Below are 27,454 nucleotides of genomic sequence, written 5' to 3'. Positions count from 1 at the left end.
GGCAGCCGCTGGAAGCAGAAGCATGTGGCAGCTTCCTCGCAGAAAGCTCTGCCCTTAAAAATAAAGCTGGAAGAGAAACTGCTTCTGCCACCTGTCCTTTGTAGGGAGGATTTCAGATATCGACAGGAGGGTTCCAACCCCAAAGCACACGATGGACGCGCTCCCCACACCACCACACACATCGATCCCTGCTGCAGCATCCACAAACACCTCAACATCCAGTTAATACCAGCTTGTGCTTTCCTTGATTTCACAACATGCTCAAAATAGAACGAACAGAAAATTCTTTCCTCAAGAGATTTCAGTTCCCTCTTCTCAAAACTGCGTCAGCGGCAGACGACAAGGCCGCTCCTCGTGTGCCACGCTGGGGTCTCCTCTCAGGAGCCATTTCCCTTCAGAACCTCCACTCTCCCCAGGAAAAGAGAAACAGTGAGAGGTCTCCAACAAGAGGAGAAGATCCTGGAGGAGCCGTGGCTCTGAGAATTAAAAACATCACAGCACACAATGGCCCCATCGCGCTGCAGCGGCCGCGGCTTTTCATTCCGGCCATTGTCCGCCAAGAATAGCCCAGAGCTCCACGGCCACATTGTGTGCTCCTGTCCACCTCCCTGCCAGAGCTATTTAAAGCCTAAACCAGCTTCTCCTTGGATGTCAGCTCCAGCTGGGAAGTGTGAGCCAAGGCAGCCTTGAGATTGTGGATTTTAAAGCGCTGCCCGCTCAGCACGGGGTGGAGTTTGTGATTAAAAACAACAGGAGAGGAAAACTTGGTGAGCTAAAAAAGCACCAGGCAGGTGTGGAGAGATGCACAGGACAAGCAGCAGGTCCATGAGGCAGCTCCTTCACAGGATTCAGCTTGGAAAAGACCTCCAGGACCATCGAGTCCGGGCTGTGACCATCCCCACCATGAAATGGCACCTTCCCAACACGATGTGACCTCCAGGCCAGCTCCATTTCCAGCCTGGGGAAGGTTTTAAAGGCAATCCCTGATAGACAAAGGCACAGGGATTTACAGAGATGCACAGTGAACTTATCCTCTCACAATAAATATATCCCAGTTATGCTGCTCCAAGTGTGGCTGCACCGAGCCACAATCCAGCGGTTTTCCACTGAATTACCTGAATTTTCCATTGAATTCCCTGTACAGAGGTGCATTCAGGTACCTGGGGCTGTACAGAGCTCGTTCAGGTGCTCCTCTGGCACACTCCTGGGGTTTGAAATAGTGAGGGTCAATTTTCCATTGGATTTCCTGAATTACCTTGAATTATGAAAATCCCACTGATCCAGCACCGTTCCTGATACAGACAACAGGTACTGCATGAATCACAAATCCCCAGGGCAAGGCAGCCCCAGGAGCTGAAATCAGCAGCCACTCTGCTTTCCAAGAACAAAACAACACCAGCTAACCTCTATCACTTGCAAAGAAATCCAAATATATCAAACCCAGTAGGCACATGCTGGGAATAAATGCCAATGCCCAGGGATGCTGCACATCTCAGCAGGACTTGGTAATTCTTTGTGAATGATATCCCATTGACAAAAAATAAAGCCATGGGCTCAGGCAATGCCTATAAACATTAATTGTTGTGATTTGTAATTGTCACACAAATATCAGCCTTCAAAAAAAACCATTTTACTCAAGCCTCGGGAGCCCCATCAGCACCTCGGTGTTCGTAAGACATCTGTAAATCCAAGGAAGGATTTCTCCTTCAATCTTCAGCTGCACACGGAGCAAAAAGCTCCTCCTGGCTCCAGTTTGGGTCCAAAAGGAGCAGAAAAGTGATTCATCCTCCCACTCTGCATATCCAGGCTCTCATTTCTCTGCCAGAGCCCACCACCTTTGGCAGCACCGAGGCAGGAGTCACCCCCAGCCCTCCCAACACTGGGAACATTTGGTGACATTTCCACTGCTACCAGCAGGGAAGGAATTTGAATCAGGACCTAGAAAAGATGAAGGTTGAGTCATCCACGCCGAGTTCTCGTGTGCCAAAGCGGGTTTTGCTTCTTCCCCTGTTTGCTGCATGTGAATGGTGTACTGAAGAAAATATAATTGAGGAACATCTCAGCAAGCAAAGGGAAAAAACAGCCTCAAAAATGAACCCAGTGATGAATTCTCTTCTACTTGCTGCGTTCACTGGACTTCTGACTTCATCTACAACAACCCTGCCAACAGGAGGAAACTGAAAACAGCCTCTATCCAAATCAAAATGACAGCAATTAAGCCATTAACAAGTGGCTTGATGAGTTCAAGCCATGAGCCTGGAGTATTAAATGGCATTTTAAGCCTTTCTAGGGAAGAACCAATCTTTGCTGTTACAACTCTCCAAAGGCTCGAATGGATGAACAGAACTGATGCTCACAAAATCTGCATCTTGTTGAGCAAGAGAACTAAAATTAACCCAAAAATAAAATCCCCACACCAGCAAGTTAATAGTAGGTGTAGAAAAAATATTAAGACACGCAGTCTGCAGTATTAATTTATTAAGAGTAACCACATTATTAACCAGTAATGGAAGTATCACCACCAGCACAGAACTCCCAGAAAAAGCTGGGATGAACAGCTTGACCTCAAACCAAGCACGTAGGAAATGAAATCACCACGGAACCAGGCACTCACTGAAATTTCAGCTTCAGCCTAATTACTGCCAAGGTAAAGAGGATTTCTATCTGCTCCTGCCACGCTTCTCCCCTTCCTCCAACACATCAAATTGTTCTGTGTGTTCTTCCTTGTGTGTTCTACAGCTCCTGCCCCTCCTCTGGCAAACAGCTCAGAAAGCAGGAGGGAATCCCAGCAGCAGGCACTAAAAATAAGGAGAATGTCTGTGCAGCACAAGGAATCCTCTGATTGCTCTGGCACAGCCCCTCTTCCTCACACACACCCCAAAAATCCATCCCCCAGGAATGGACACTCCAAGGAAACAAAGAAAGGAGCCCACAAATGCTTTGTTGTGCTTGTTCTACCCCCAAAAAAATACATTTAACAGTCACAAACTTCCTCCTGTTTAAATTAAAAATCTTCCCAAGGCTCAAGCTCGGCTGGCTCCAACACCAAGGGCTCCTCACAGATGTAGGGAAGTGGCAACACAATCCCAGCACAGGAGGTGGCAAAATGAGCACCCTTCAAATTCTCACCTGGCCTCTCTTCTTGGCAGCTTGAAACATTTTGAGATTTTAAAATATAAATTCCACATCCAGGACTGGCAAACTGGTATCTCTGCCAGCACTGAAGTTCACACAAGCCTTCCACTCCTAAAAATAAAACTTAAAGAAAACAGCCATTCAAACTCAATCCCAGTGGAGCAAAAAGAACTTTGGGAGAATCACAAAAAAACTGGCGCTTAAAAATAGCAAACCTGATTGTTTGTGTTGGGAGATTTCAGGGGAGTGTTTATTTCCTTCTTAATCCCCAAAACAGCGGGGATCAGAGAGAGGAAAAAAGGGGATGGAGAAAGGAATCAAAGGAAGGGATAACTGCAGACACATTTCAGCTTCCTGATAATCTGATTCCAGACTGCACAAAGTTCTGACTCATTCCTGGAGTTGTTTTTGATTGCTTTTTACAGTTTTATTTGTTTTATTTGAGGGATAAGCTGCATCCCCCTGTCCCTGTGTCCAGCTGATGCAGACTCATCCAACATCACCCTGGGATTTGTCCTTCTGTCCCCTCCAAAAAAACCCAAAGAGGAACAAAAACAAAACAAAACAAAAAATTTTTTAAATAAATTTAAAAATTAAATAATAATAATAAAATAATTAAATAATTAAATTAATAATAATAATTAAATTAAATTAATTTAAATAAATTAAATCTTATTAAATTATTAAATTACTAATTAAAGTATTAAAATTATTAAATTTTATTAAATTATTATTAAATAAAATAAACTAAATAATAATAATTTAATAATTAAATAAATTTTAAAATTAAAATAATTTAAAAATTAATTTTATTAAAAAAATAAAATAGCATGAAGTAAAAGAGCTGTGCAGTTATCTCCTCTGTCCAAGTAATTTTTCTTGAAAAGAAGAGGCACATCCTGTCCAGCCACGCAGGCTGCACTGCCAGACACACAAAATAAAAAAAAACAAGATAGAAAAAAGCTCAGCGTTCTCTCAACACGTTTCAAGATGTGTAACTCAATCCCATAAATCTCTCCAGAGACCTTGATTTAGGTCATTTGGAGTAATTCACTACCATTTAATCTCCTCACCTACTTTTGGGCTGCCTGGAACACAATGGCTGAGCAAGATGTGCTGAAAGCCCCAATTCAGGGACCCAGAGAACACAGACTCCCAAAAAAAAGATCTGGATCAAGGGCAGGAGGATCCCTGTCCTCAGCCAAGGCAAAAAACCAGCTCCCACAAAGCTCTGACAGCTGAAACAAAGACTGGTTTCAACTGGACACTCTTTCAATGATCAGAAATAATCTTTTCAAAATGAAAATGGATTTAATTTTGAAGGAAAACAGCAAATTTTTTTTGCATGCACAATACATATGCAGTTATACCCACGAATTATTTGATTATTTAGCTTTAAGGTAGGTGAGAAATGATGTTTATAAAGTTTAAAATGTGCTACAGGAAGTTTCAGAATCAGAATTCTCCAGAAGACAACCCTGGGTTTTGGGTTTCTTGGGTTTTTAGGGCATCAAAGATGCAAGAATTCTCAATTATAATTATTATATACAATATATAAACTCCTTCATTTACACTAAGAGGCAAGGGAGACCAAAATCTAAGCAGAGATGTTAAGTGAAATTTAGAAAGTGATGCAATAATAAAATATAAACTTCAAGAAATCTTGAATTTCATGATACAAAAGAGCTCTTTAGTGTATTGAAAAGAACATTGGGTTTGGGCTACTTCAAACAAATCCAGACAAATAAATACTTCATACACTGGTGGATAAAAACACAAAGCCAAAAATGCTTTCCCCCCACCTCTCTGGAAGAGAAATGAGGAATTGTGCTCTAAAAAAAGTCAATGGGCAACAAGTTTTGGGGTTATTGCCACAAGCAGGAGCGGTGAGACTTCAGGGGGATATTTATTTTATTAACAAAATCAGATTTTAGAAAGGCACACAGCAAGAAGAAATGAAAAAAAAAGGAGGTGGGAAGGAAAAGGAACCTGTTTTCCTTGTACTTCTCAAGAGCTGGATTTGTCTTATCGCTGTCAAAGACTCCAAGTTAATCTGCCAACACAGCACAACCTCCCCAGGCAGGGCTGGCTGGATGCTGATGGCTTTCATTTCAAAAATAATAATAATAATAATAATAAAAATCTACTTATTCTTCCCATCCCCTGCACTTTCCATGCAGGATCTCAAAGCAACCTCCCTCCTTGCAAGGAGAGGCATCGATATTTTGGGACTGATAAATGTGTTTAAACAGTCAACATCTAAATAATTTCCAGGATGCAGAATCCTTCAATTAAAGGTAACAGCAAATGAGCAGCACTTTCATCCCAACCATAGCAGCTGGTGGAGCTGCTCTGGGTTTGGGAGAGGGTGGGGTGAAATGGGAAATATTTGCATGAAGCCTAATCCTAAAACCACTGCAAATGATGTGAGGGAGCTGAAAAAGGCAACAGAGCTGGGAGAAAATTATAGCTGCTCCTCCAGCTCCCAAGCCAGTGTTTATTGTGGAATTCTGAGCTCTGGAGGAACCTCCAGCAGCACAAAAACAACTTCAGTTCTCATCCCTCCATATGGGATGTTGTGGAATTTCCCAAACCTCCATTTGGGTTTGTCTTGTTCCTCCCCAAAATACTGCTAGAGCCTTGAATCTCAGTTCTGAGCCTCTCATTTCAGGAAGGACAAGAAAATCAAGGAGCAGCCAAGCAGCAAATGGATAAATCACAGCAAGAACGCCCAACAGTTCCAGGGTGTTTACCAGAAAATAGCTTGGAGTTCCAGAACAAAATCAAACAAAAAAGGCCCAACAAAACCAAACCAAAACTCCCTTCCCTGCCAAAAGCTGTCACTGCTTTCAAGACATAAAAGATTGCTCTACCTGTAGGGATTTTCCAGAGGGGCCAGTGCCAGAATATTTTCCCAATTTAAATCTGAAACCAAACTGCTACCTGAATTTCCACAGACAGGTTGGGTGGGGAGATTTTTTAGCCAAGATTTTCAGGGAGAAAGTGTGAAAAGTGGAAATTAGTGGATGAAAGAAGCCCTTCCCAGCTGTAGTCGATGAAATTCATTGTGATGGGGGAAATAATTTGACATTAAGCCAAAATTAAGATTAATTTCTTAAGTATGAAGAGAGTGGTTATAAATGTGTTTGGCATTAGGCAACTGGCCTGAATAAAAGGACTTCTTTTATATTTTTGTGTAAATTAATTTATCATTACAGTCAGAAATTAAACATACAATGGAAGGTAACACCAACATATGGATTGATAAAAGTTCAAACCAACCTCAGAGCAATCCCAGGCAATCTGGATGGCATAAGGAGGGAGAAAAGGCAATTTAGCAGCCAGCAACAAACCTTCACACACACAGGAAACAGAATCAACACTCGAGGGGTCCAAAAGTTGGCTCCAAGGGGTGCTCAGCCTGAATTCTGAGTTTATCCGACAACCCTGGTCAGCACAGCAATCTCTGCCAACCCAAATTCCCTGCTAAGGAACCTCACAAAGACAAAATTTTGCCTTGCAAATAACCAGAAACCAATAATGTCCCAGCTCTGATGAACCTGGCAGAGCTCAGACTATTTAAGCCTCTCCCAGTTTGTCTGTGGGTGCTGTCCATCCTCTCTTTCTCCTTTTTTTTCAAATTTTTTTTTTCATTTTTACAGCATAACTCACAAGCACCAAAAAAAGAAAAGGCAAAAAAAAAAGAGAAAAAAAAGAAACAGAACAAGGAGTATCCAGAGTTTTTAGACAAGGAGGATCCAGAGTTTTTAGACAAGGAGGATCCAGAGTTTTTAAACAAGGAGGATCCAGAGTTCTTAAACAAGGAGGATCCAGAGTTTTTAGACAAGGAGGATCCAGAGTTTTTAGACAAGGAGGATCCAGAGTTTTTAGACAAGGAGGATCCAGAGTTTTTAGACATTCAGCTCCAGGGGGAAAACACGAGAGCACAACTTCATTCATAGCAATTTGAGTTTCCATCCAAACATCATCAGTGTATCCTGTGACCTTTGTAGTGCTGCATTTCTCCCTCCTCTCCCCCTCCCTTTTCCAGCTGCACACTTTAAAGTCCTTTACTGGCAAAGCCTTTTGTTCCTATTTCAGCATCTCTCTGCAGTGCTGGAGCTGGGACACACACGGGCACCAGCAGCAAATCCTGGAGCCTTACTGGGGTTTTATTAAAGGGTAACTGGGATGAAGCCTCCTCCTCCTTCACCAGATGGAGAGAAGAAAAGTTAGGAAGGGTTACACTCATTAAAGAGAGCAAAGCAAAGCCAGGCTGCTTTCCAAAACCACTTCACAGGGATGTTCATTTATTAAATTTCTGAGTGGCTGCTTATCGAACACTGGGGGAAAAAACCTCCCAGTGCTGCTCAGGGATCTGCACCTCCACACTCTGCTCTGTCACTGCCACTCATTCATCCATCCCCTGCACACATTAACCAAAATTGAGACTTTTTTCCTCCCCTTACAGCAACAATGGCTGCCTCTTATTGATGTGTTTTCCTCAGATTTTGACGTGTTTCACACCCATGATAATTTGCTTTATGAGTCACGGGTCTGAGTGTACATTGACCAATAACAAAAACAATATAAAGCTAAATTAATAAATTATTATTACTAAATTAATTCCTATTAATTTTAGCTATTAAATTAGTAGTTTTAGCTATTAAATAGGTAGTTAAATCCAACTTTGATAGTGGATTTGCCCAGTGCTGCAGCCAGGAAAGCAGCCCTGCCAGAGGGAAGGGATTGTCAGCATCTTGGCACATCCAAACAATTCCCTGACTCTGCTTTACAGGCACTGTAAAGACACAGACACAGCTCTGGCTCCCCAGGAAGGTGGAAGAGCATCAGCTCTGCAGCAAAATTCATTTCCACTCACGGATGGTTATTCACAGTGCCACGCATTGCCTGGGGAGGAGTTCACCCCTCACAGCTGTGATTTCCCAGGAAAAGCCTTGACACAGCCTCCTGCAGCCCTTCCCAGAGGATCTGGGCTGGAAGGAGGAGAATTGTCACACACCAGCTGCCCGTGGTTGTCACATCCCTGCCCAAACTGAGCAATCACACCTGGTGGATGAGTGGAAATTTCCTGGGTACATCATCCTATCCCAAAAAAACTCCCTGTGCTTTAACACAAACAATGAAATACCTGAATAACTCCTGGGTTTAGCTCTCCTAGAAGCAGCAGAATCACATAAAATGTGTTTGGGTACCACTCAGAGCAGCAGAACAGCAAGAGCCCTGCTCCAGGGTGTGAACTTGCATAAAGAAATGGATGTTGTGGAATTTCCCAGTTTTTCCCCACCTCAATTCACAAATTTAGAGCGTGTCCTGCAGTGGGACCAGACTGCTGGCCCAAGACACACTCAGAGACTCATTCCCAGGCAAAAACTGTCGTTATTTTAAGTAGGTTCAATTTGCAAGCACTCCCCATCTATAAATTGCATCGTTCCATGGTTTCCTCCCTGCAGGAACACCATCCTCCAATGACAGCAGTACAAAAACAAACCAAAAATCCTTCCCTGCTTGCAAGAAGCCAAGAAGCTCTTCCTGGAAAGTGATTTAAGGAAAAAAAAAAAACAAAAAACAACAAAACCAACATCAGATGGAGCAGGATCAACCAAGTGGCCCTTGCTGCAGCAGTTCAGGGCTGGAGATTGAAATCCACGCTGGGTTTGGAGCTAATCTGGTTATTTGGCTCCTTCTCAAGAATCAAAAAGCCAGGAGCTGCTCATGTGCCACAGGATAAGGCAGCTCCCCTGGCCTAATTCAGCCCATTTCACACAAAGCAATGTAAAGCATTGCTGGAAACCCTGAAACACCAAAGAATTTCCACAGCACCTTCAGAGAAGCTGTGATTAACTCTAAACTCAAAGCAAAACAACTGGGTCAGAAGACTTTAACAACAGCAAATAGTTACACTGACAGCAAAAAATTACAGTGTTTTAAATGGTTCCAGTCCATTTACAGCATCTTGATGGAGAAACACCAGTTGAGCTTCCTCACTTTACATCCCTGCGGTTTCTGACTTCACATGGAGAGTTTCAGTGACCAATATCCAGGGATTTCACAGAAAGAAGGCTGCTTTGCCTCCTGGAGTATTGCAATTTAGGAAGAAAATGGGACAGAGAAAGTAGAAATGGAGGCTGGTCTGTGCTGATGAATTATTGCCACGTCAAGACCCTTTCTCCCCTTTTCCTCCACACTTTCATCCCACAATAAATCCCATAACTGCATTTGCTTCCATCGCCTACAAAGCACTGACAGCATTCCAAGAAGCAAGACACCCGTGATGTTGTAGGAATTCTCAGAGAGAAACCATGAAATCTGTGAAAGTCGTACCAAAAAAATGAACTAAATAAAGTTGTGAGTAATGAATATCAACTGTGCATGGCACAGTGAAAGCCATTCAAGGGAACATGTGCTTGAACATACTTTCCATCTCAACAAAGGTTCAGATTTTTCACTCTTCATAACGACAGCTGAAAAAAAGTTGACCAGGCAAAGAGATTCTTCCAAGTAAATCCCCAAAATGGCCAAAAAAAAAAAAAAAAAAAAAATTAGCAAGGATTTAAAAAAAGAATAAAAGAGGAGTCGAGCCTTTTAACTGACGGGAAAAGGGAAAGATACTAATTTATAACCTCACCACGAAAGGAAATCATTTAGAGCTAAGGAAAAATGTCCTGTCCCTTAGCTGGGAGTCAGGGAAAACTGGCTATTACCAGTGAACTTTTTATAGAATCCTACTGGAGTTACACTGGCAATTCCTTCTGCTTCTGGAGGGAGCTGCAGCACTTCAGAGCATGGAGTGGCTTGGTCAGCTTTGGTCTCCAGCCTTCCAACACCTGATGAAACTGCAAAAAAAGGGATTTTGGAGCTGGAGAGGAAAGAAGGCAGACTCTGCATTCCTTCACCTCTTTCCATCCTCATTAATAATCCATTAGCAGGAGTTGGACACAAAAACACAAACTATTGCTGGAACATCAAGGCAGTCTCCCAACGCCCCCTTTCCCCCTTTTTTTGGCACCAAGGCTGCTTGGCTGGCCCAATCCAGCTCCAAAACTCAAGGGATTAACACTATCAGGAACTGCAGAAAACCAGATGATTCCACAGCAATTCCAGAGCCTGAGTTTGGAGCAAGTCATTGTTGCAAACAAATGGAATCACTTACAGGCACAGAGCTGTGATTAACTGCAAAAACCCCTTAAAAGGTAGTTTTACATTTTAAATGGGAACGTTAATCCAATGCGTGCAGAGTCAAAATATCAGAATTCGGGACTGTTTCACTCAACCACACTGGGGTGAGTGGCTGAAAAGTCTCTTTACAGGGTGTATTAAAAGCACCCAAGCAGTGCAAGGATCAGTCACAGTGTGTGGGGACCAACCTGGTGACCTGAACAGGTGAAGAACACAAAAGAAAAATCAACATTTATGTGTATCAACACCACAGAAAAATCCCAAAGTGCACGGGGTTCAGCAGTGAAATAAATGACAGCGATTTCAGCTCATTGATCTAAAAATCTGAAGACTATTCTGTAAAATAACCCTGCAAGCATTGAGAGAAATGCTCGTTTTTTGTTCAAATCATCACCAAAAGCATCACACTTCCCCTTCCAGCCCCCAAATTACAGCTGCTGACCCCGTCACAGCCACTTCTGCAATCCTTCACACCCAGAAGGGCTGGACCAGTCAGGAGAGTTCACCAGGATTAAATATGCCGAGCATCCCTCGGGAAGATGGACCATACAAATGAGATTTCCACACAGCATTTAAGGCAAAAAATCACCATCAGATCAAACACACTCTCAGATGTTCAACACGGAGAGGAAAAAGGGATTTATCCCAAATTTTTCAGCCATTTTGGGGAGGTTTAAGGGAAAATTTTAGACATTTCAGTAGCCTGAGTGTGATGGCAGCTGGGAGGTTGCCTGAAGTTGTTCTTATCAGGAATCTTCCCTTAGCAAAGACAAACTCGGCTCAGCAACCACGCAGCCACCTCTGGGCTCTGCTTGCTCCTGCTGTAAATTACCTCATCCATTTGTCATATTTTTAGCACTTTTTGGGCTGGGCTGCAAGATCTGCAAGAGCTGCATTTTAACCTTTGCTAGCGACTACTCAAGGACAGAAGTGGTTTATGAGCCCTCGCTGTGTAAAAAAATGTCAGTATTAAATTTCTGCAGCTCAAACCATGGAGCTATTTACTGAAGCTTTATACAAACTAATTAAATATAAGGCTCTCGTGGGACACGAGGAGAAAGAAAAGGAGAATTAAGAGATAAATCACTGGCTTTTCTTTCCTCAGCAAGTGTACACTCCAATTTAATATATTAAACCAAAAAACACCCTGACAGTGCTTGCTTGGGCACAGAGAGGCAGCATCCCAATCTCACACACAGCACAGCATAAATTAATTATCTCTGCCTCACCACAACTTGCACAAAGGAATTGGGAGAGACAATCCAGACAAGGGGATGAGCTTGAGATATCAAAGGCTCCATATGGAGCCCACGGAATCTCACTTTGCAGCTTCCCAGGGCTCCCAGGCTTTGTGAGCACTGAGGTATCAAAGCAGCTTCCCTCCCCTGCCCACCCCAGGTTGTCCTGGCAGGAGAATTCCGACTGCTTGACACGGATTCATGGCAGAGTTTCCTCAAAAAGAAGCTTGAAATCTTTTTCCCTGGAGACTCCAAGGAGTCTCTCCAGGAGCAGAGAGGACAAACCATGGAAGCAACGGAGAAAGGCTCGAGGTTGGCGCAGGTGATGGGGAAAATCAGCGTGTCTGAGCACCTCTGTGGGTTAATTCCCTTCTGCAGAAAGGAATCCCTTCTCCAGATGTTGGAACCCACTGGGCAGCCCAGCACATCCTCTGGTGGTCAGTTACAGGCTCAGAGCAGGAACTCAAGGCTGTGTCCAGCCTGGATCCAGATGGACCCAGCAGAGTGGCCAGGTCAGCAGGGAGGAAGCCCTCGTTCCCTCCACACCCCCGGATGTACTTTGCTGTACTTTGGTTAAAAAATCTTCAACTTCAGGGATTAATTTCATTCAAATGTTTATCTCCCCACGGGAAGAGCCACCTCCAACCCAAAAGATGCTGTTGGGAGACACCAAACACCTAAAGCTCACGGTTACAGGAGAACTGAAAGTTTCACTCATCCACATCCCATCCCTGGGAGTGTCCAAAGCCAGGTTGGACGGGGCTTGGAGCAGCCTGGGACAGTGGAAGGTGTCCCTGCCCTTGAGATGAGCTTTAATAACCTTCCCAACCCAAACCATTCCATGATCCTTTGTCCTGCTGCCCCTTTCTTCAATTAAAAACACCGAGCTCATTCAGCAACAGAAAATCAAAAATTTAGCATCGCGATGATCTATTAATCAAGCCATTCTTTAAATTGTTTCTGATTAACCACTTAAGGCTATTAAATTTTTAAACAAAGCTCCATCATTCCATTAGCAATCATTTAAAGTGCTTAAGGAGGTGTTTGTGGATTAAAGGTTTTAAACCAAGCCTCTAAACACGGTTCCCAGCGTGGAGCGAAGCACAAAAAATGCCGTAAGTTTCTAAATGCCAGCAAAAAATATCCGAGTTTTCTCACCAGAGGAGCAGATGCCACCTCACAGTTCGTGTAGCACGCCAACACGTGATTCATCTCACCCCCACAGCCACAGGAAAAAGATTTCAAACAGAGTTAACACCATTTCCACGCTGTTTCCACCAAAACCTTTCCATAATAACCTTGGCGTGTTTGGTGATGAGGCACCGCCACACTTGTGGATTTCAATGGGTTTAGCACCACCTCATCTTGTGATGGAGAGAGCTGCACACCCCTGGAATCAGAGCTGAGAGATTCCCCAAGGAATCACAGCAGTATCCAGCTCAGAGATGAGGATTCTGCGGGATGGTTTGTGGGGTTTTAAAAGGAGCAAAGCCTCCCCCCGGAGCTGGTACCCAAAGACAACGATTCCCACTGTGGGCAGCTCCTGAGAGCTCAGTGCTGGGTGGAAAAGGGGAGATCCTCTCTGAAATAAAGTGGGGAATGTGGGGCAGGGCTGTCCTGGGCATTTCTGAGCTGTCTGGCTCCTCTTCACCTCCCAGCCAAGGAGATGGAGCAGCGCCTCCATCCCCATTCCCACGCTGGGAGAGCCAAACTGGGACAGGGACGGGATGAGCATCCCGAGGAGAACTCATCGCTGCCCTCCCCTCTAATTCAGGAAGGAAACCTCCTTCTCCCAGCTCCTCCTGATCCCCTCACACGCTTCCGGCCTCCTTAACCTCCGGATCTGAGACAGCAATGTTGTACAAGGCCAAAAAAGCAATAAAAAATCTGTGTGCAAAAAATCACAACCAAAAAATCGCAACACAAAATTTTTTTTGTGTAAAAAATTACAACCCACTTTTGGGAGCACATTCCAGGATTATTTGACAGCCCCAGAGATGAGCTGACTTCTGGCAGCAAGAGTCTTCCCATTTTCTTCCTCTCTAGTGTGAAAAGGAAGGGAAGGATTTCTAATTCATGCGAGAGCTGAGAGGTGAGAGGATGCGCTTTGCTAATTCTAAAGCCTCGTTTCCGTGTTATTCCCAAATATTGTGACTGCGAGCTCGCATCTTTCAGGCACATTTTGATGGGGTAAATAATGAAAGAACCTGCAAGCCTCTAATTTTACACTGACTGCAATTCCCAGTTCCAAAGACAGCTCGAAAACAGGAATAGAAACTAAACCAGTAAAAGAGAAACACGCCCTTCTCCATTTCTAACTTTAAGAACCTGGATATTAAAAAAAAAATAAGTAATCAAAATAAACTCTTAACACAGCTTCATATTTGTTCAAATAAGCATTTTTTCAACAAAAGTACCCAAACTTCCTCCAGGTGCAGGGCACTGGGGTCAGGGTAGGACATACCTTGTAGGACAAGGTGTTTTAATGATTTACAACCAACAAGCAGAGTTCCCCCCCCTCCCCAGCAGGAAAAATAACCTAGCACCTAATTGCAAAACAATATCTTAATTGTCACTTTTAATCTAGGTTTCCTACTCAGATTTAAATCTGGCTGCTTTTTTTTTTTTCCAAATTGCATTGATTTAACTCAATCAACCCTGCCCGAAGGCCATCTTTCCTGCATGCTCTGAGCATACCAAGCAAGTTTTAACCAATTAGATAAATCACTGAATCTCAAAACTTCCTAACAGCCACCTATCAAGCCATGCACAAGCCCTAATTATGCTTTTAAATACGTTTTATCCTAAAAACTTGGCAAAAATAAGCAGCTCAGGGGGGTATTTCACCAACCTTTTTATTTTTTTTTTATTCTATATTTTTTTTAACCTAGGGCACATGATGGCCTGAAACCCAGCCAGCTGAATTCTGCAGGAGCCTTGCAGGGTCACTGCAAACCCCACTGTTTAAATGTGTTTATTATTCCCTGTGATGGTGGGAATAACGCTGCTGCAGGAGTTTTTATTCATTTCTGAGTGTGTGCATTTCTCTCTGTGTGTGTGTACACCCACACCCACACTGCAGCCTCGAGGTGTTACACTCCAGCAAGGAAAAACAGGGAATATTACGGACTCACCAAGCAAAAAAATCCTGAATAATGGAAGTTTCTAGCACAAATAGCTTTCCCAAGGAGCCTGGAGCACAGTCCCCCATCAGCAGCAGTGGAAATATGCTCCTCTGACACTGCACAGATTGTTCAAAGATTCCCATGACAGGCGGAGGATTAAAAAGCAATTCCCTGCCTCTCATATTTCACATGCAAAGCCGTCTCTCGGAACGGCAGGCAGGAAAAAGATGGATCTCCCCGAACTCAAAAAATGGGAGTATTCCATATAAAAAATAAAAAAAAAGCTCTCGCTGTGGTACCTTAAAAACAGCACCACCAAAGCAGGAATTACCCCATAGGGACAGACACAGCACAGCAAACCCGACCCAGCTTTGTATTCCCAAAAAAAACCCTGCAAATTCCAGGCAATCTGCAAATGATTTCCCTCTTCCCCACCCAAACATCCACTGCAAACTCCTACAATCGCCAGGCAGGCTCGCAATGAAGGGATGGAAATAAAACCCTTCCTTACCTTTAACTTGAGTGTCATATTCAGCTATGATCTCCTTATCCTTTTTGAATTTTGCTGGCGACGTCATGTTTTCTTTTCCAAAAAAAAGCTGAATAACCTCGAAAGGGATCCACCAGAACACGAGATATAAAAAGGCAATTTTTGCTCCTCTCAGCACGATGCCTTGGCTCTCCGCTCGTCCTTCCCTCCCCCCCCCCCCCGCAAATAGGGAAAAAAAAAAAAAGAAAATCAAAAAATCAGTCCATGGAGAGAGGGTGTGAGAGGGAGCACAGCAGCAGGAAAATGCAGATGTTGAGATCAGCGGATGGAAGAGGCAGCAGTTTTGTCTCCCTGCACCAAATCCTTGAGCAGCAGCATCAGCCTAGCGAGATCCTGCAGCCCCCAAAGGCTCTTCCTGATCCTCAATAGCACAGCCAGGGAGTGGAAGTCCTTCCGCACATGTTTTGTGTGGGTTTGGTTTGCCCTTTTTTTATTTTTTTTTCCTTTTTTTTTTTTTTCTCCTCTTCTCTTATTTATTTCTTTTAATGGGCTCAGAGATGATGCAAATCAAATCCCAAACGAGAGCAGCAGCAGAGGAGAAGCAGCTTTGGTTTGCTTTGCCTGCAAATACAAATAATAATAACAATAATAATAATAATATATATAGATTTATATATTTAGAAAACGACTGCTCGCAGCCCAAATTTGTGATGGGAAGCAAAGCTGCCCTGACACCCTGACATTGCAAATTGTCCTTTAATGAGCAGCAGCAGCAGCAGTGTGACTGCAGCCCGGCCAGGTGCCCGAGGGAACACGCCTACACCGGGGACCGGGGCACACACCGGGGACCGGGGCACACACCGGGGATAATTTGGGGTGCAGGTCCCGGGAAACCGGGGGGGAATGATTTAGGGAGCGAGTCCCGTGGGGTGATTCGGGGTGCGGCTCCCCGGGGATGCTTTGGGGAGCAGCGGCTCCTTTGGGATGCGGCTCCCGCGGGGTTAATTTGGGGGGCAGGTCCCGGGGGAGAATTTGGGGAGCGGCTCCCGGGGGGAACGGGGCTCCTTGGGGAAGCAGGGGCTCCTCGGGGAGCGGCTCCCGGGGGTCTGGGGGCTCCCGGGCCCCCCAGCATCCCCCGCTGACCGCGGGCTCGGCCCCGCAGCCCCGGGCACACCGGGCGCGCCCCCGCCGAGCGGCTCCGCCCGCAGCTTCTCCCTTTTCGCCTTTTTTTTATTATTTTTGGGGGGGGTGATTTAGGGTTTGTTCCATCGCCCGCTGTGCAGGGCGGGACACAACTTTTCCCCCGTCTTTTCTTTACAATTTGTATTTCTTCCCCGTTTTTTGGGGGAGGGGGGGAAGGAGGGTGGGCAGCGGCCGGAGCCCCCCGCGGAAGATGCGCCTATGGGAGGAAGAAATAAATAAACACGGCACCCGCCGGATCCGCATCCCGCCCGGGAAGAACAATGCGGGCGGCGGGGAAAGGAAGCGTGGGGGGGTCCCGGGGGGGGCCGGGGCAGGGGGGACGCGGCTCGGGGCGCCGGGGAGGCGGCGGGGCCGGCGGCGGAGGGCTGCCCGCGGCCCGCCGGGGGTGGCACGGGAGGGCCGGGGGTCGGGCGGCCGGGCGGGACGATTACCTGGGCACTGCGGAGCCGCCTCCCACAGCCGGGCGTCCTCCGGCCGCTGGCGCCCGCCGCCCGGTCCCCCGCACCGGCCCGCCGCCGCCCCGCCCCGCCCAGCGCCTCGGCCAATGGGCGCGGAGCGCTGAGCGTGAGCGACAGGCGCGATAACCAATCAGAGAGCGCAGTCACCAAGATGAGCCCGCCCTCTCTTCCCGCCGCTTGGCGCCCGTGACACCGCCCCGCCAGCCGAGCGCGGCGAAGGGGCGGGACGACAATGTGAGTGACAGCACATCCGACCAATAGCGGCGAGACAAGGCGCGCGTTTCCGCCAATAGCCAGACGGCAGGGGTGGTGCCACCGGATTTCTCAATGAGTGGGCGTGGCCTGCGGCGCCCAATGGGAGGGCGCGGTCGGGAATTCAAACTGACAGGTGGGAGCGTGGCCGTTGGAGCCGGACCCGGACCGGAACCGGGATCGGGATCGGCACCGGGATCGGGATCGGGACCGGGATCGGGACCGGGATCGGGATCGGGATCGGGATCGGGATCGGGACCGGGACCGGGACCGGCACAGGGACCGGCACAGGGACCGGCACAGCATCGGGACAGGATCGGGACCGGATCGGGACCGCGGTCCCACCCGCCATGTCCGCCACCGGCTGCACCTTCGAGGAGCGGTGTGTGAGCGTGCTGTGCTGCCGGTTCTGCCGGCAGGTGCTGAGCTGGCGGGGCATGCAGGCCGTGCTGCTGGCGGACACCGACACCCACCTCTACTCCACCGACATCCCGCCCTCGGGGTAAGCGCTGGGAACGGGGAAAGGGCGGATCCCAGCGGGGGACGGGTCCTGGCAGCCCCGGCGGTTCTCAGCATCACTGCAGAACCCGGTGTCACCGGGAGAACAGCCCCGCAGAACGCGGGTCACCCCATCCCTACAGCCCCAGCCCCGGGGAACCCGCAAAAAGCGAGGATGTCCCGTCCAGGGCAAATCCGATTTAATCCATCAATCGGGGTGACACCGGCTCGGCAGCCACGGGAAGCTCCTCCCGCTGCTTTCCGAAGCCAGGATTAGAATTTGAAATAAAGACCCGCAAACAGAACAAACCTGATCTGTCACTGCTGCCAGGACTCTCCCGCAGCTCGGCTCAGAGCTGCTTTCCCAGAGAGAGATTTGAATAGTAAGGAAATCAGGTTGTGAAATGACATGGTAATCAGAAAGGATGGGTTGGAGAGGAGATAAGGAATCAAAGGTTTGGGTTTAAACACCCCAGCCTCTGAGATATTGTTGTGTTTCTGAGCTGGGGTGATGTCCCTAATCAGGGTTCTGACAGTGCCACACTGAGCCCGAGAGCCTCTGAGTACCAAGGCAGGCTCTGCTTTTTTGGGCTGCTTTAAGGGGAATTTTGGTGCTTGTGCAATGTCACGTGGCTGTCTTATTAAAGTTTCCATATGAGCAGGGCTGAGAGTCAAAAGGAAAACAGAACCGAGTGGCCTCGGGAGGTTTAAACCACACAGGACCAGCGGCAGCATCGCTCTGCTGTGACTTCACCCCAGCGAGGCTGTGACCACCACAGCCCTAAAACTTCTGCTCATTTCCTTCCTCCAGAACCGTGGATTTCATCGGGAGCTGCTACTTCACAGAAATCTGCAAGTGCAAGCTGAAGAACATCGCCTGTTTGAAGTGGTGAGCGCGCAGCCGGTGCCACTGACGTGTCCCAGCCCCGTGTCCCCTCCTCGCTGTCACCTCCTGCAGCTCAGGAACGAGGGGATGGAGGAACAGATTGAGTTCCCTGGTGCACATTTTGTGCTGCTGGGGACAAACTCAGCCCCTCTGCTCCTGGGCGAGGCTGCCAGGGTATTTCTGGGCGAGTCCCCGCTGGAAATGTGACGATGTTGTCGGGAGGATGAGTCTCCTGAAGGCTTGGGAGCCACCTGCCCCATGAAATGTCTGCCTCAACACTGAGATATCTCTGTGAATAAAGCCCCAGCAAGAAGCAGTTACTCATATTCTAATTAATAGAACATCCTCTTGGCAGATCGGGTTGTTGGGAGCAGATGGAACATGCTGTCGCTGAAGTTCTCGGAGTTCTTTTATCCTCCTTATTAATGCCTGATATTTAAGGGTGAAAACAACAACTCTCAGATAGCTCACAGTTATCTGAGAGAATTCTTTCAGCTCCATAATCAAGATTTTTACCTTTCTTGGATTTGAACAATGTGGGGGGGTTTGTGATAGGGACACAATATATTGGTTTATAGACAGAAGCAGAGATATCTCATCAGAGCACATGAAAATGGATAAATTATTATGAATTCAGTCGAGGAGAGTTGATAAGGGTCAATAACCTGGCCCAGAGGAGCTGTGACTGCCCCTTCCCCATCCCTAAAGTGTCCAAGGCCAGGTTGGAGCACCCTGGGACAGTGGAAGATGTCCCTGCCCAGTGGAACTGGATGAGATTTAAGGTCCTTTCCAACCCAAACCATTCCATAATTCTCAGTTTCATCCCTCGTGCTGCTGGTACCCTCCTGTGCACGGTGTTTGTGTACAGGTGGATTTTAGGCATGAGGAACTCCTCTGCTGGTTGGAATCACCGGCCTCCCAAAGGAAAACAAATAAAGAAATCCACCAGCATTTTGTTGGTATGTAAACTAACCTGGCTTACACAATTTAAGTTACTAAACGCTTCTCTGCGTGCCAAAGATCTAAAACTCAGATATTCTGCAACTCCCAACAGATGTTCCCTAAATATTTAAGATACTTGTTTAACCCTGTTCCCTCAACTCTGTCAGGTTACTGGGGCTGGAAAAAGCCACCAAGATGCCCCTTTTCCCCAGGCTCACTCCTTCCCTTGCCTTTTCCAGTGGGAACATCGTTGGCTACCACGTGATTTGTCCCTGCAAGCCCTGCCTGCTGTCCTGCAACAACGGCCACCTCTGGATATTCCACAGCCAGGCCGTGTTTGGCATCAACAGGCTCGACCCTTCTGGTGAGGAACACCTTGGTCTCCTTCCCTTTCCCTAAAATCCCAACTCCCCACCTGTTGGAGTGTGAGATCCAGAGTGTGTGCTCTTGTTTCTAATACTTAGTTCTAGGATTCAAGGAAATATTCTATGAAATTCATGAAGTATTCTATGGAATTCATGAAATATTCAAGGAAATATTCTATGAAATTCATGAAATATTCTATGAAATTCATGAAATATTCTATGAAATTCATGAAATATTCAAGGAAATATTCTATGAAATTCATGAGCATGTTTTCATGGTGATACATGAAAACAAATATTAGATAGGAAAAGTGTCAGTGTGTAGATTAGAAAGTTTCTTAAATCACTGGGTGAAAAAGTAGTTTAGAGAACAAGAGACAAGATGGAGGTGTTGTCTCTTGTCCTTCTTCTTTCTTCTTCATGTTCTTCTCCTGGAGGTTTTTGGGTAGTAGTGAATGATTGGGTAAAAAATGCCTCAGTGCAGCACACAGGTGTTGCATAGATTTGTCACCCCATCGAGCAGCAAGAGGTTTTATTATTTAATATTATTCAATTTCTGTTCAATAAACAGCTTTTTCCACTTCTCTCCAAGGAATTTTTTTTTCCCTTTCCCAGACCAGTTGGTGGGGAGGGGGCATTTCCCTGGGGAAATCCCCATTTAGAGTTTTCCTCCCTAATTTGCCCTAAACTAGGACACATAGTTAGCATCTGTTAATTGGGTAAATGGATGTATAAAAGACCTTGAAGAGGATCTTTGTTGGCCATTTTACCCCTTTTCTATCATAGTGCACAGAGCTCCTTGTACCTTGTAATGCTGATAAGGAAAAAAATAAACAACTGAGACCCAACAAGAGAAAACTGCCTCCCTCTCATCAATCTTCAGTTCAAAGGGAAAAAGAACCCAAATCCAAAAGTCCTTAATGAGACTCCCACCCTGAGCAGGCTCCACATGGCCAAAGCCACATCCCCCAAAGAGGATGTGAATGAAATCCCTGATCTGCCAAACCACTCCTGGGGGAGGCAGTGAATGAAAATTTCAGTGTAAATCTCCCTCAAGCTCCCCCTCCACGCACATAAATCAGGATTTTCTGCACTAAGGCCACCACCAGTATAAACACAGGTTTATTTATAGTGCTGGGGATGGTTTTACTGGGCTGCCAGGCAGCTGTCCAGGGGCATCTCTTTATTTTGGGTGAGTCACATCATCACTTTGACCCTCCCTGAGCCCTCCTTAGCTGGAATTGCAGCTCCTCCATCCTGGTGGGAGGGATGCCAAGTGTCTGGCAGGGTTGGATCCTCAGGAATGCAGAATTCACCAGGGAAACTCCCTGCCCAAACCTTGCAGTGCCACCTGTGCCTCAGATCGATGCTGTTCACCAATAAATCATTCAGGAGGGGGGTTATCAACCTGAATCAGTTCTAGAAATATTTCTGTGGGCAGGGGTTTATCCTCTGAATTGGGCTGAAAAAAAAAAAATAAAAATAAACAGCAACATTCCCAAGATCACTTTGAAGTAAGATAGAAAATAGATTTATTCATCATGAACGTGACTTCCTGGGCTTTGCAGGGATTATTTTCTCTCAAAACAGACAGTTGTGCAACTTAAAAATAAGGTCAGAATCCAAAAATATCTTTTTTTTTCCCCCCTCCTTTGTCTCTTTCCCACCAGGTGTGAATGTATTGCTCTGGGGCGAGCTGCCAGATTTGGAGGAGAGCACAGAGGAAGAGACATCCTGCACCTCTGAGGAGGAGTACATCAGATAAACCTTCCCTGCAGCATCTTCCCTCTGCTGCTGGCCTGGCTCTTTGCATTGCATTCATTTCATTTTACCTGATGGCTTAAAAAAACAGGAAATCTCGGGGAAAAAAATCCAAAAAATCCAAAAAAAAATTTGAATTCTTCTTGCTCTTTCCCTATAACATTCCCTGGACTCCTGAATCTGCCTGGCATGCACTCCCTGAGCAGAGATACACCTTGGAAATACAAAATCCATTTACTGAGCTCTATTTTGCTTTTTATTCTTAACCCTCTCCAGCTGATAATCCTTTTCTTCTTCCCTAAAGCACTTTTCACAAAACAAAAACCTCTCAGCTGCTTTCAGTCCCCCCAAAAAAACCCTTCAGGAATAATCAGCCAGCTCAGGGGAGTTCTGGAAGAACTCAGCTCTGTGCTCAGCAGTGCCTCAAAGTTTTGCTGCTTTTTGGAGCTTTTGGAGCACCTGAGGTTCCTTGGATGCTCCTAAATGTGCACTGGGAAGCCTCTTAGAGCATTTTCATTTTTATTTTTGAATATTTTCAGCATTCTGTCTTTCCACAGAGATCAAGTTTATGATTTTTTATTCCCCCATAAAATGTAAATTCTGCAGTTCTTTAGTAGAACTTCAAGGCTACACTGGAATTTTTCGTCAGGGCAGCAATAAAACCCATCCACTTTCATATATATATATATATATATATATTCTCCAAAACAAAACTCAGTCATGAAATTTGGTTTTTTTAGAGAAACAAACAAAAAAAAAAGAGATCAGGTTAAATATTTGGTGCTCATTCCTCATTTCCCCTCCTGAGGTGCACAGACAATCTGGTTCCTGTAGGTAACGAATTCAAAGCTCATTTTCTGAGCTGTTAACGAACCATGATGTTTAATTTCTTGTCTGAAATTAATTATTAATTTAATTTCTGAACTGAAATTAATTACTGTCCCTTCAGCTACTCACCTGAAGGCCACCAATAACAAAATTCCAGGTAAATTTCCTATCAGAGAACACAGGACACTTAAATTTGGATTGATGCTGAATAAATCACTCTGCAGCCTCTTGTGATGCTTGAAAGGGGTGCAATGAAGACAGATCTGAATTGTCTCAGTATTTTTACTCATTATATATTTCTTAATTAATGGTACTACCTCTTCTGCACTGTTTAAATGTATATTGGTGTATATTTGTATGTGTGAGTCTTGTTTTGAGTTCCTGTGTTGTGTCTGCCCAGGAAATAAAAAGCTTTGGACTCTGGAGTCATAAATATGGATATATCAGATAATCAAAACAATGAAATAGCATCTTGGATTAAAAGAGTAGAATAATTAGGGTTTTAGTGTTATGAATTTGTTTTGGACAACCCAAAAATCAAATCACTTTTATTGTGATAAATAAAATGTCAGAATAAATATAAATGTCAGATAAATATAATGCCAGAAACCTGACAGTTTCTCAGTCTCAATTAACCCTTCCATAACCCAATATCCCAATTTTTGCCAGGTTTCTGTGATCAAGCTGCCAAGGTGACACCCCAAACATTTATTTTTTTTTTCCCAGCAGAATCCACGAGCTAAAAATACATCAGATTGTTTTTGCATGAGCAACACAATAATTCAAACCTAACTGTGCTTGGTGCCACTCCAGCACTTGTTGTTTGTAACCTTCACCCTTCTGAGTCAGCAGAGCTCCTCTCCCACAGGGAGGCAGAGGATGAATTCCTCCCCATCAAGTCCATAATTCTGTTTTAGTCCATAATTCAGTTTTAATCCATAATTCAGTTTCAATCCATAATTCTGTTTTAATCCATAATTCTGTTTTAATCCATAATTCTGTTTTAGTCCATAATTCTGTTTTAGTCCATAATTCTGTTTTTTTTGCTCCCCATCTGTCCACACAGAACTGGGAGTTTCACCACGAACTGGCTCAATCAGGCCTGTGCAATTAAAACACCTCATCAGCTGGAAATGAAGAATGAGGAAGATTTAAAGGAGTTCAGTCCTTTCTTGGTGACAATAAAGAAGTTTTATTTATTATGTACAAAATCAAACATCCCCTATTGCCCCAGCTGTCATGAATGTCACCAGGGTAATCAGTCATGTCCAGGGCTGCTCCTTTCTCTGAAATTAAAACAAAAAGAACTCAGCAGTTTGTGTTAAAGCCACAGCAGCTCACTCACAGAGCCCCAAAGTTTGGGGCTGAGTTTCCAAGGATCACCATAGATCCTTGGAAATCATAGATTTCCATAGATCACATATAGAAATCATAGATCACCATATATATAGATCACCATAGATCACTTATAGACAGATTGAACCCCAAAGTGGCACAAAACCACATCAATATTTTTATAAACACTCCCAGGTCCTTCACTCTACCCAAAGCTGTGCTTGGAATAAACAGCTCAGGTCTCTGCTTTGTTTTTTTCTCTGGTTTTTGACACATAAAATTACTGGAATCTGCCCTGGATCACTCAGAGGGGGCAGCTGGAAATAAAAACACAGCAGGACAGGTGATGGATGGATCCAGGATGGATCCACCAGCAGTGACAGATCCGTGCTCAGGCTGATCCAGGAGGAGCTGGGAGGGTGTTGCTCCTCTTGGAACAATCAGATTTGATTTCCAACAATCCTGGAAATGGGATTTGATCTCTGCTGTGCAGCCCCTGAATCACAAAAAAAAACCAAGAGCTACATCCTAAGGCTTTTCCTTCTGCTCATCAAGGCACAGAGCAATTAAAGTGTCTCTAATCAGATGTGCTTTGTTTAGGAGGGACTCAACACCAGGCAAAAGGTCCCAGATTTTAGACTCCAAGTCAGGGTTTCTGCAGGGCTCTGGAGTCTGCTGGCAGCGAGAGCTGAGATGGGCAAACCCATAGATCCTTGGAAATCATAGATTTCCATAGATCACATATAGAAATGATAGATCACCATATATATATCACTTTTAGACAGATTGAACCCCAAAGTGGCACAAAACCACATCAGTATTTTTATAAACACTCCCAGGTCCTTCACTCTACCCAAAGCTGTGCTTGGAATAAACAGCTCAGGTCTCTGCTTTGTTTTTTTCTCTGGTTTTTGACACATAAAATTACTGGAATCTGCCCTGGATCACTCAGAGGGGGCAGCTGGAAATAAAAACACAGCAGGAGAGGTGATGGATGGATCCAGGATGGATCCACCAGCAGTGACAGATCCATGCTCAGGCTGATCCAGGAGGAGCTGGGAGGGTGTTGCTCCTCTTGGAACAATCAGATTTGGTTTCCAGCAATCCTGGAAATGGGATTTGATCTCTGCTGTGCAGCCCCTGAATCACAAAAAAACCCCAAGAGCTGCATCCTAAGGCTTTTCCTTCTGCTCATCAAGGCACAGAGCAATTAAAGTGTCTCTAATCAGATGTGCTTTGTTTAGGAGGGACTCAACACCAGGCAAAAGGTCCCAGATTTTAGACTCCAAGTCAGGGTTTCTGCAGGGCTCTGGAGTCTGCTGGCAGCGAGAGCTGAGATGGGCAAACCCATAGATCCTTGGAAATCATAGATTTCCATAGATCACATATAGAAATCATAGATCACCATATATATAGATCACCATAGATCACTTATAGACAGACTGAACCCCAAAGTGGCACAAAACCACATCAGTATTTTTATAAACACTCCCAGGTCCTTCACTCTACCCAAAGCTGTGCTTGGAATAAACAGCTCAGGTCTCTGCTTTGTTTTTTTCTCTGGTTTTTGACACATAAAATTACTGGAATCTGCCTTGGGGGAGCTTCTGGAAATCCAGAGGGGGCAGCTGGAAATAAAAACACAGCAGGACAGGTGATGGATGGATCCAGGATGGATCCACCAGCAGTGACAGATCCGTGCTCAGGCTGATCCAGGAGGAGCTGGGAGGGTGTTGCTCCTCTTGGAACATTCAGATTTGATTTCCAGCAATCCTGGAAATGGGATTTGATCTCTGCTGTGCAGCCCCTGAATCACAAAAAAACCCCAAGAACCGCATCCTAAGGCTTTTCCTTCTGCTCATCAAGGCACAGAGCAATTAAAGTGTCTCTAATCAGATGTGCTTTGTTTAGGAGGGACTCAACACCAGGCAAAAGGTCCCAGATTTTAGACTCCAAGTCAGGGTTTCTGCTGGCAGCGAGAGCTGAGATGGGCAAACCCAGCCCTCTGAGCCACCCCAGAGCTCAGCCCAGCAGCATTTCACAGCTTGTGCAACACAGACTTGTAGGCTCAGGGTCACAGACTTGTTGGGATGGAAACTCTTGGAGCTGGAAATCCAAAAGGCGCTGATGATCTCTAAGTTTAATTTGATTTTTGAGTCATGGGGAGCTGTGTGATCGCTCTGTGATTGATTTTTTTTCTCTTGATCAAATTCAAAATTCAGAATTTTTTATTGATATCAAATTATTGATATTGTTATTGAGCCAACCATTTTCCAGGGGCAGGGGAAAGTCAGAGCAAGACAAATTGACACCCCTCCATATTAAACAAAACAGGGAGAAAAAGCACTTTGAAATCTTCTTTATTCCAGCACAGCCTAAAGCCTCATCACAAACTCACATTTCTGTTCCAGAGGCTTTACAAACAGGAATTCTCCTGGCCCTGGGCTGCAGAGCAGCTGCCTGGGATGGAGCTCAGCATCTCTGTGGGCACAAACTGATCCCTCTGGAGGAACCCTCTCTCTTCTCCCCCAGCAGGTGACAGATGTGTCCCCACTCCTGGGACACACCTGCAGTGCCAGGCTCTGGATCTGAGCAAGAGACAGAAATCACTGAGCTACTTTGGATTTTCTGCTCCTCTGCCTGGCCTGCCACGCTTTGGAGAGAGAAGGGAAATGGGAATTTACTCTAAAGCTTTATTTCATCAAGTTTGTGATGCGAGGATGCTGCTGGGTGGTTTCTGGAAGCAGCCTGTGCGTGGAGTAAACAACCTTTGTGTGCTGATATTTGGATTTTGGGAGTGTCCCCGGGCCAGCACAGCCACGGTGCTGTTGTGCAAGGAGCTGTGAGCACTTGGAGGCTGGAGAAAACAAAGCAGCCAAGGAGGAAAAGCACCAGGGAATGCTGGAGACCAGAGGTGAAGCCTCGAGAGGAGACTCCTGAGCTCCAGCACCACAAGAGACAACGGGGCCACGCTGGTTCCTGCAGCTGTGGATCCCTTCTCCCTGTTCCAACAGGAATTTCTGGGAGAAATCAGCTCTTCCAGCTCACAGACCCACACAAAGGTTTGGGAGGGATCCTGAAGATCATCTCAAGCTCAAACCACCTCGTACCTAAATCAAGGATCCTTCTGTTTGCCAGCGCTTTTGGATCTCCACTGCATCACTGCTTCTCCTCTTGCTCTAGTACACACAAAGCAAAATATCCATTGAAAAGCTACAAAAAAGCACCCCAGGTTATTCCAAACCTGTGCAGATGCAGGATGTGCAGAGCTGAGCTGTGATTTCAACTCATGCAGGACACAGTAGCAGCAGGAGGGCAAAGCTGGAATTAACTCCAAAATTCCACCTTCTCAACAGAGGAAATATCAACCACGCTGCTCTGCCGAGGAGCAGCAGCATTTCCAGAAAGTTCTTTATCCAGAGGGACATCCCAGCTGCCCTGCAGCCTCTCTTGTCACCTCTCCAGGGTGACACCAGCACTATGGATTCCTCATTAGAGAGCAGGAATCGCATCCTGGACACCAACAAAGCAGGGTTACAATAAAAAAATAACACAACAATAAAAAAAACCAAACCAAAAAACCCCAAAGTGAAGAAAGCTGCTCAAACAGAAGCCAACCCAGATCTCTGGTGCTTCTCTTCTGATGTCACCTGGGCTCTGCTGGCTCAGGGGTGATGCCACACGAGGACCCGAGCCCCAGAGCCCTCTCCATGCTCCTGCAGCGTGGCCACAGCTTTG

At 45.6% G+C, this 27,454-nt stretch overlaps 2 protein-coding genes across 5 annotated transcripts in view; one reads left to right on the top strand and one right to left on the bottom strand.

Moving 5' to 3' along the window:
* The window catches only part of SRGAP2 (SLIT-ROBO Rho GTPase activating protein 2), a 104,644-nt gene extending 87,739 nt beyond the window's left edge, over positions 1-16,905 (bottom strand). For 3 of the 4 annotated variants that reach the window (XM_058855682.1, XM_058855683.1, XM_058855685.1), the window contains exons 1-2: positions 16,823-16,905; positions 15,210-15,809 (exon numbers count right to left, since the gene is read on the bottom strand). In XM_058855682.1, coding sequence (XP_058711665.1) covers positions 15,210-15,276 — 67 coding nt within the window. In that variant the 5' untranslated portion in view covers positions 15,277-15,809; positions 16,823-16,905. Of the gene's footprint in view, positions 1-15,209; positions 15,810-16,822 lie in introns of those variants that run through there. The other variant, XM_058855684.1, reaches the window with a different exon arrangement.
* A 390-nt stretch (positions 16,906-17,295) lies between these two features.
* On the top strand, positions 17,296-21,557 carry FAM72A (family with sequence similarity 72 member A). Its single transcript, XM_058855695.1, has 4 exons — positions 17,296-17,603; positions 18,411-18,488; positions 19,667-19,791; positions 21,463-21,557. The coding sequence occupies exons 1-4, from the start codon at positions 17,452-17,454 to the stop codon at positions 21,555-21,557; spliced, it is 450 nt and encodes a 149-aa protein (XP_058711678.1). The 5' UTR covers positions 17,296-17,451.
* Positions 21,558-27,454: the final 5,897 nt, after the last annotated feature.

Source organism: Poecile atricapillus, chromosome 23, assembly GCF_030490865.1.
Source record: "Poecile atricapillus isolate bPoeAtr1 chromosome 23, bPoeAtr1.hap1, whole genome shotgun sequence".
Lineage (NCBI taxonomy): Eukaryota > Metazoa > Chordata > Aves > Passeriformes > Paridae > Poecile > Poecile atricapillus.
Note: the sequence above shows the minus strand (reverse complement) of the source record. Positions and strands in the feature narration are given on the sequence as shown.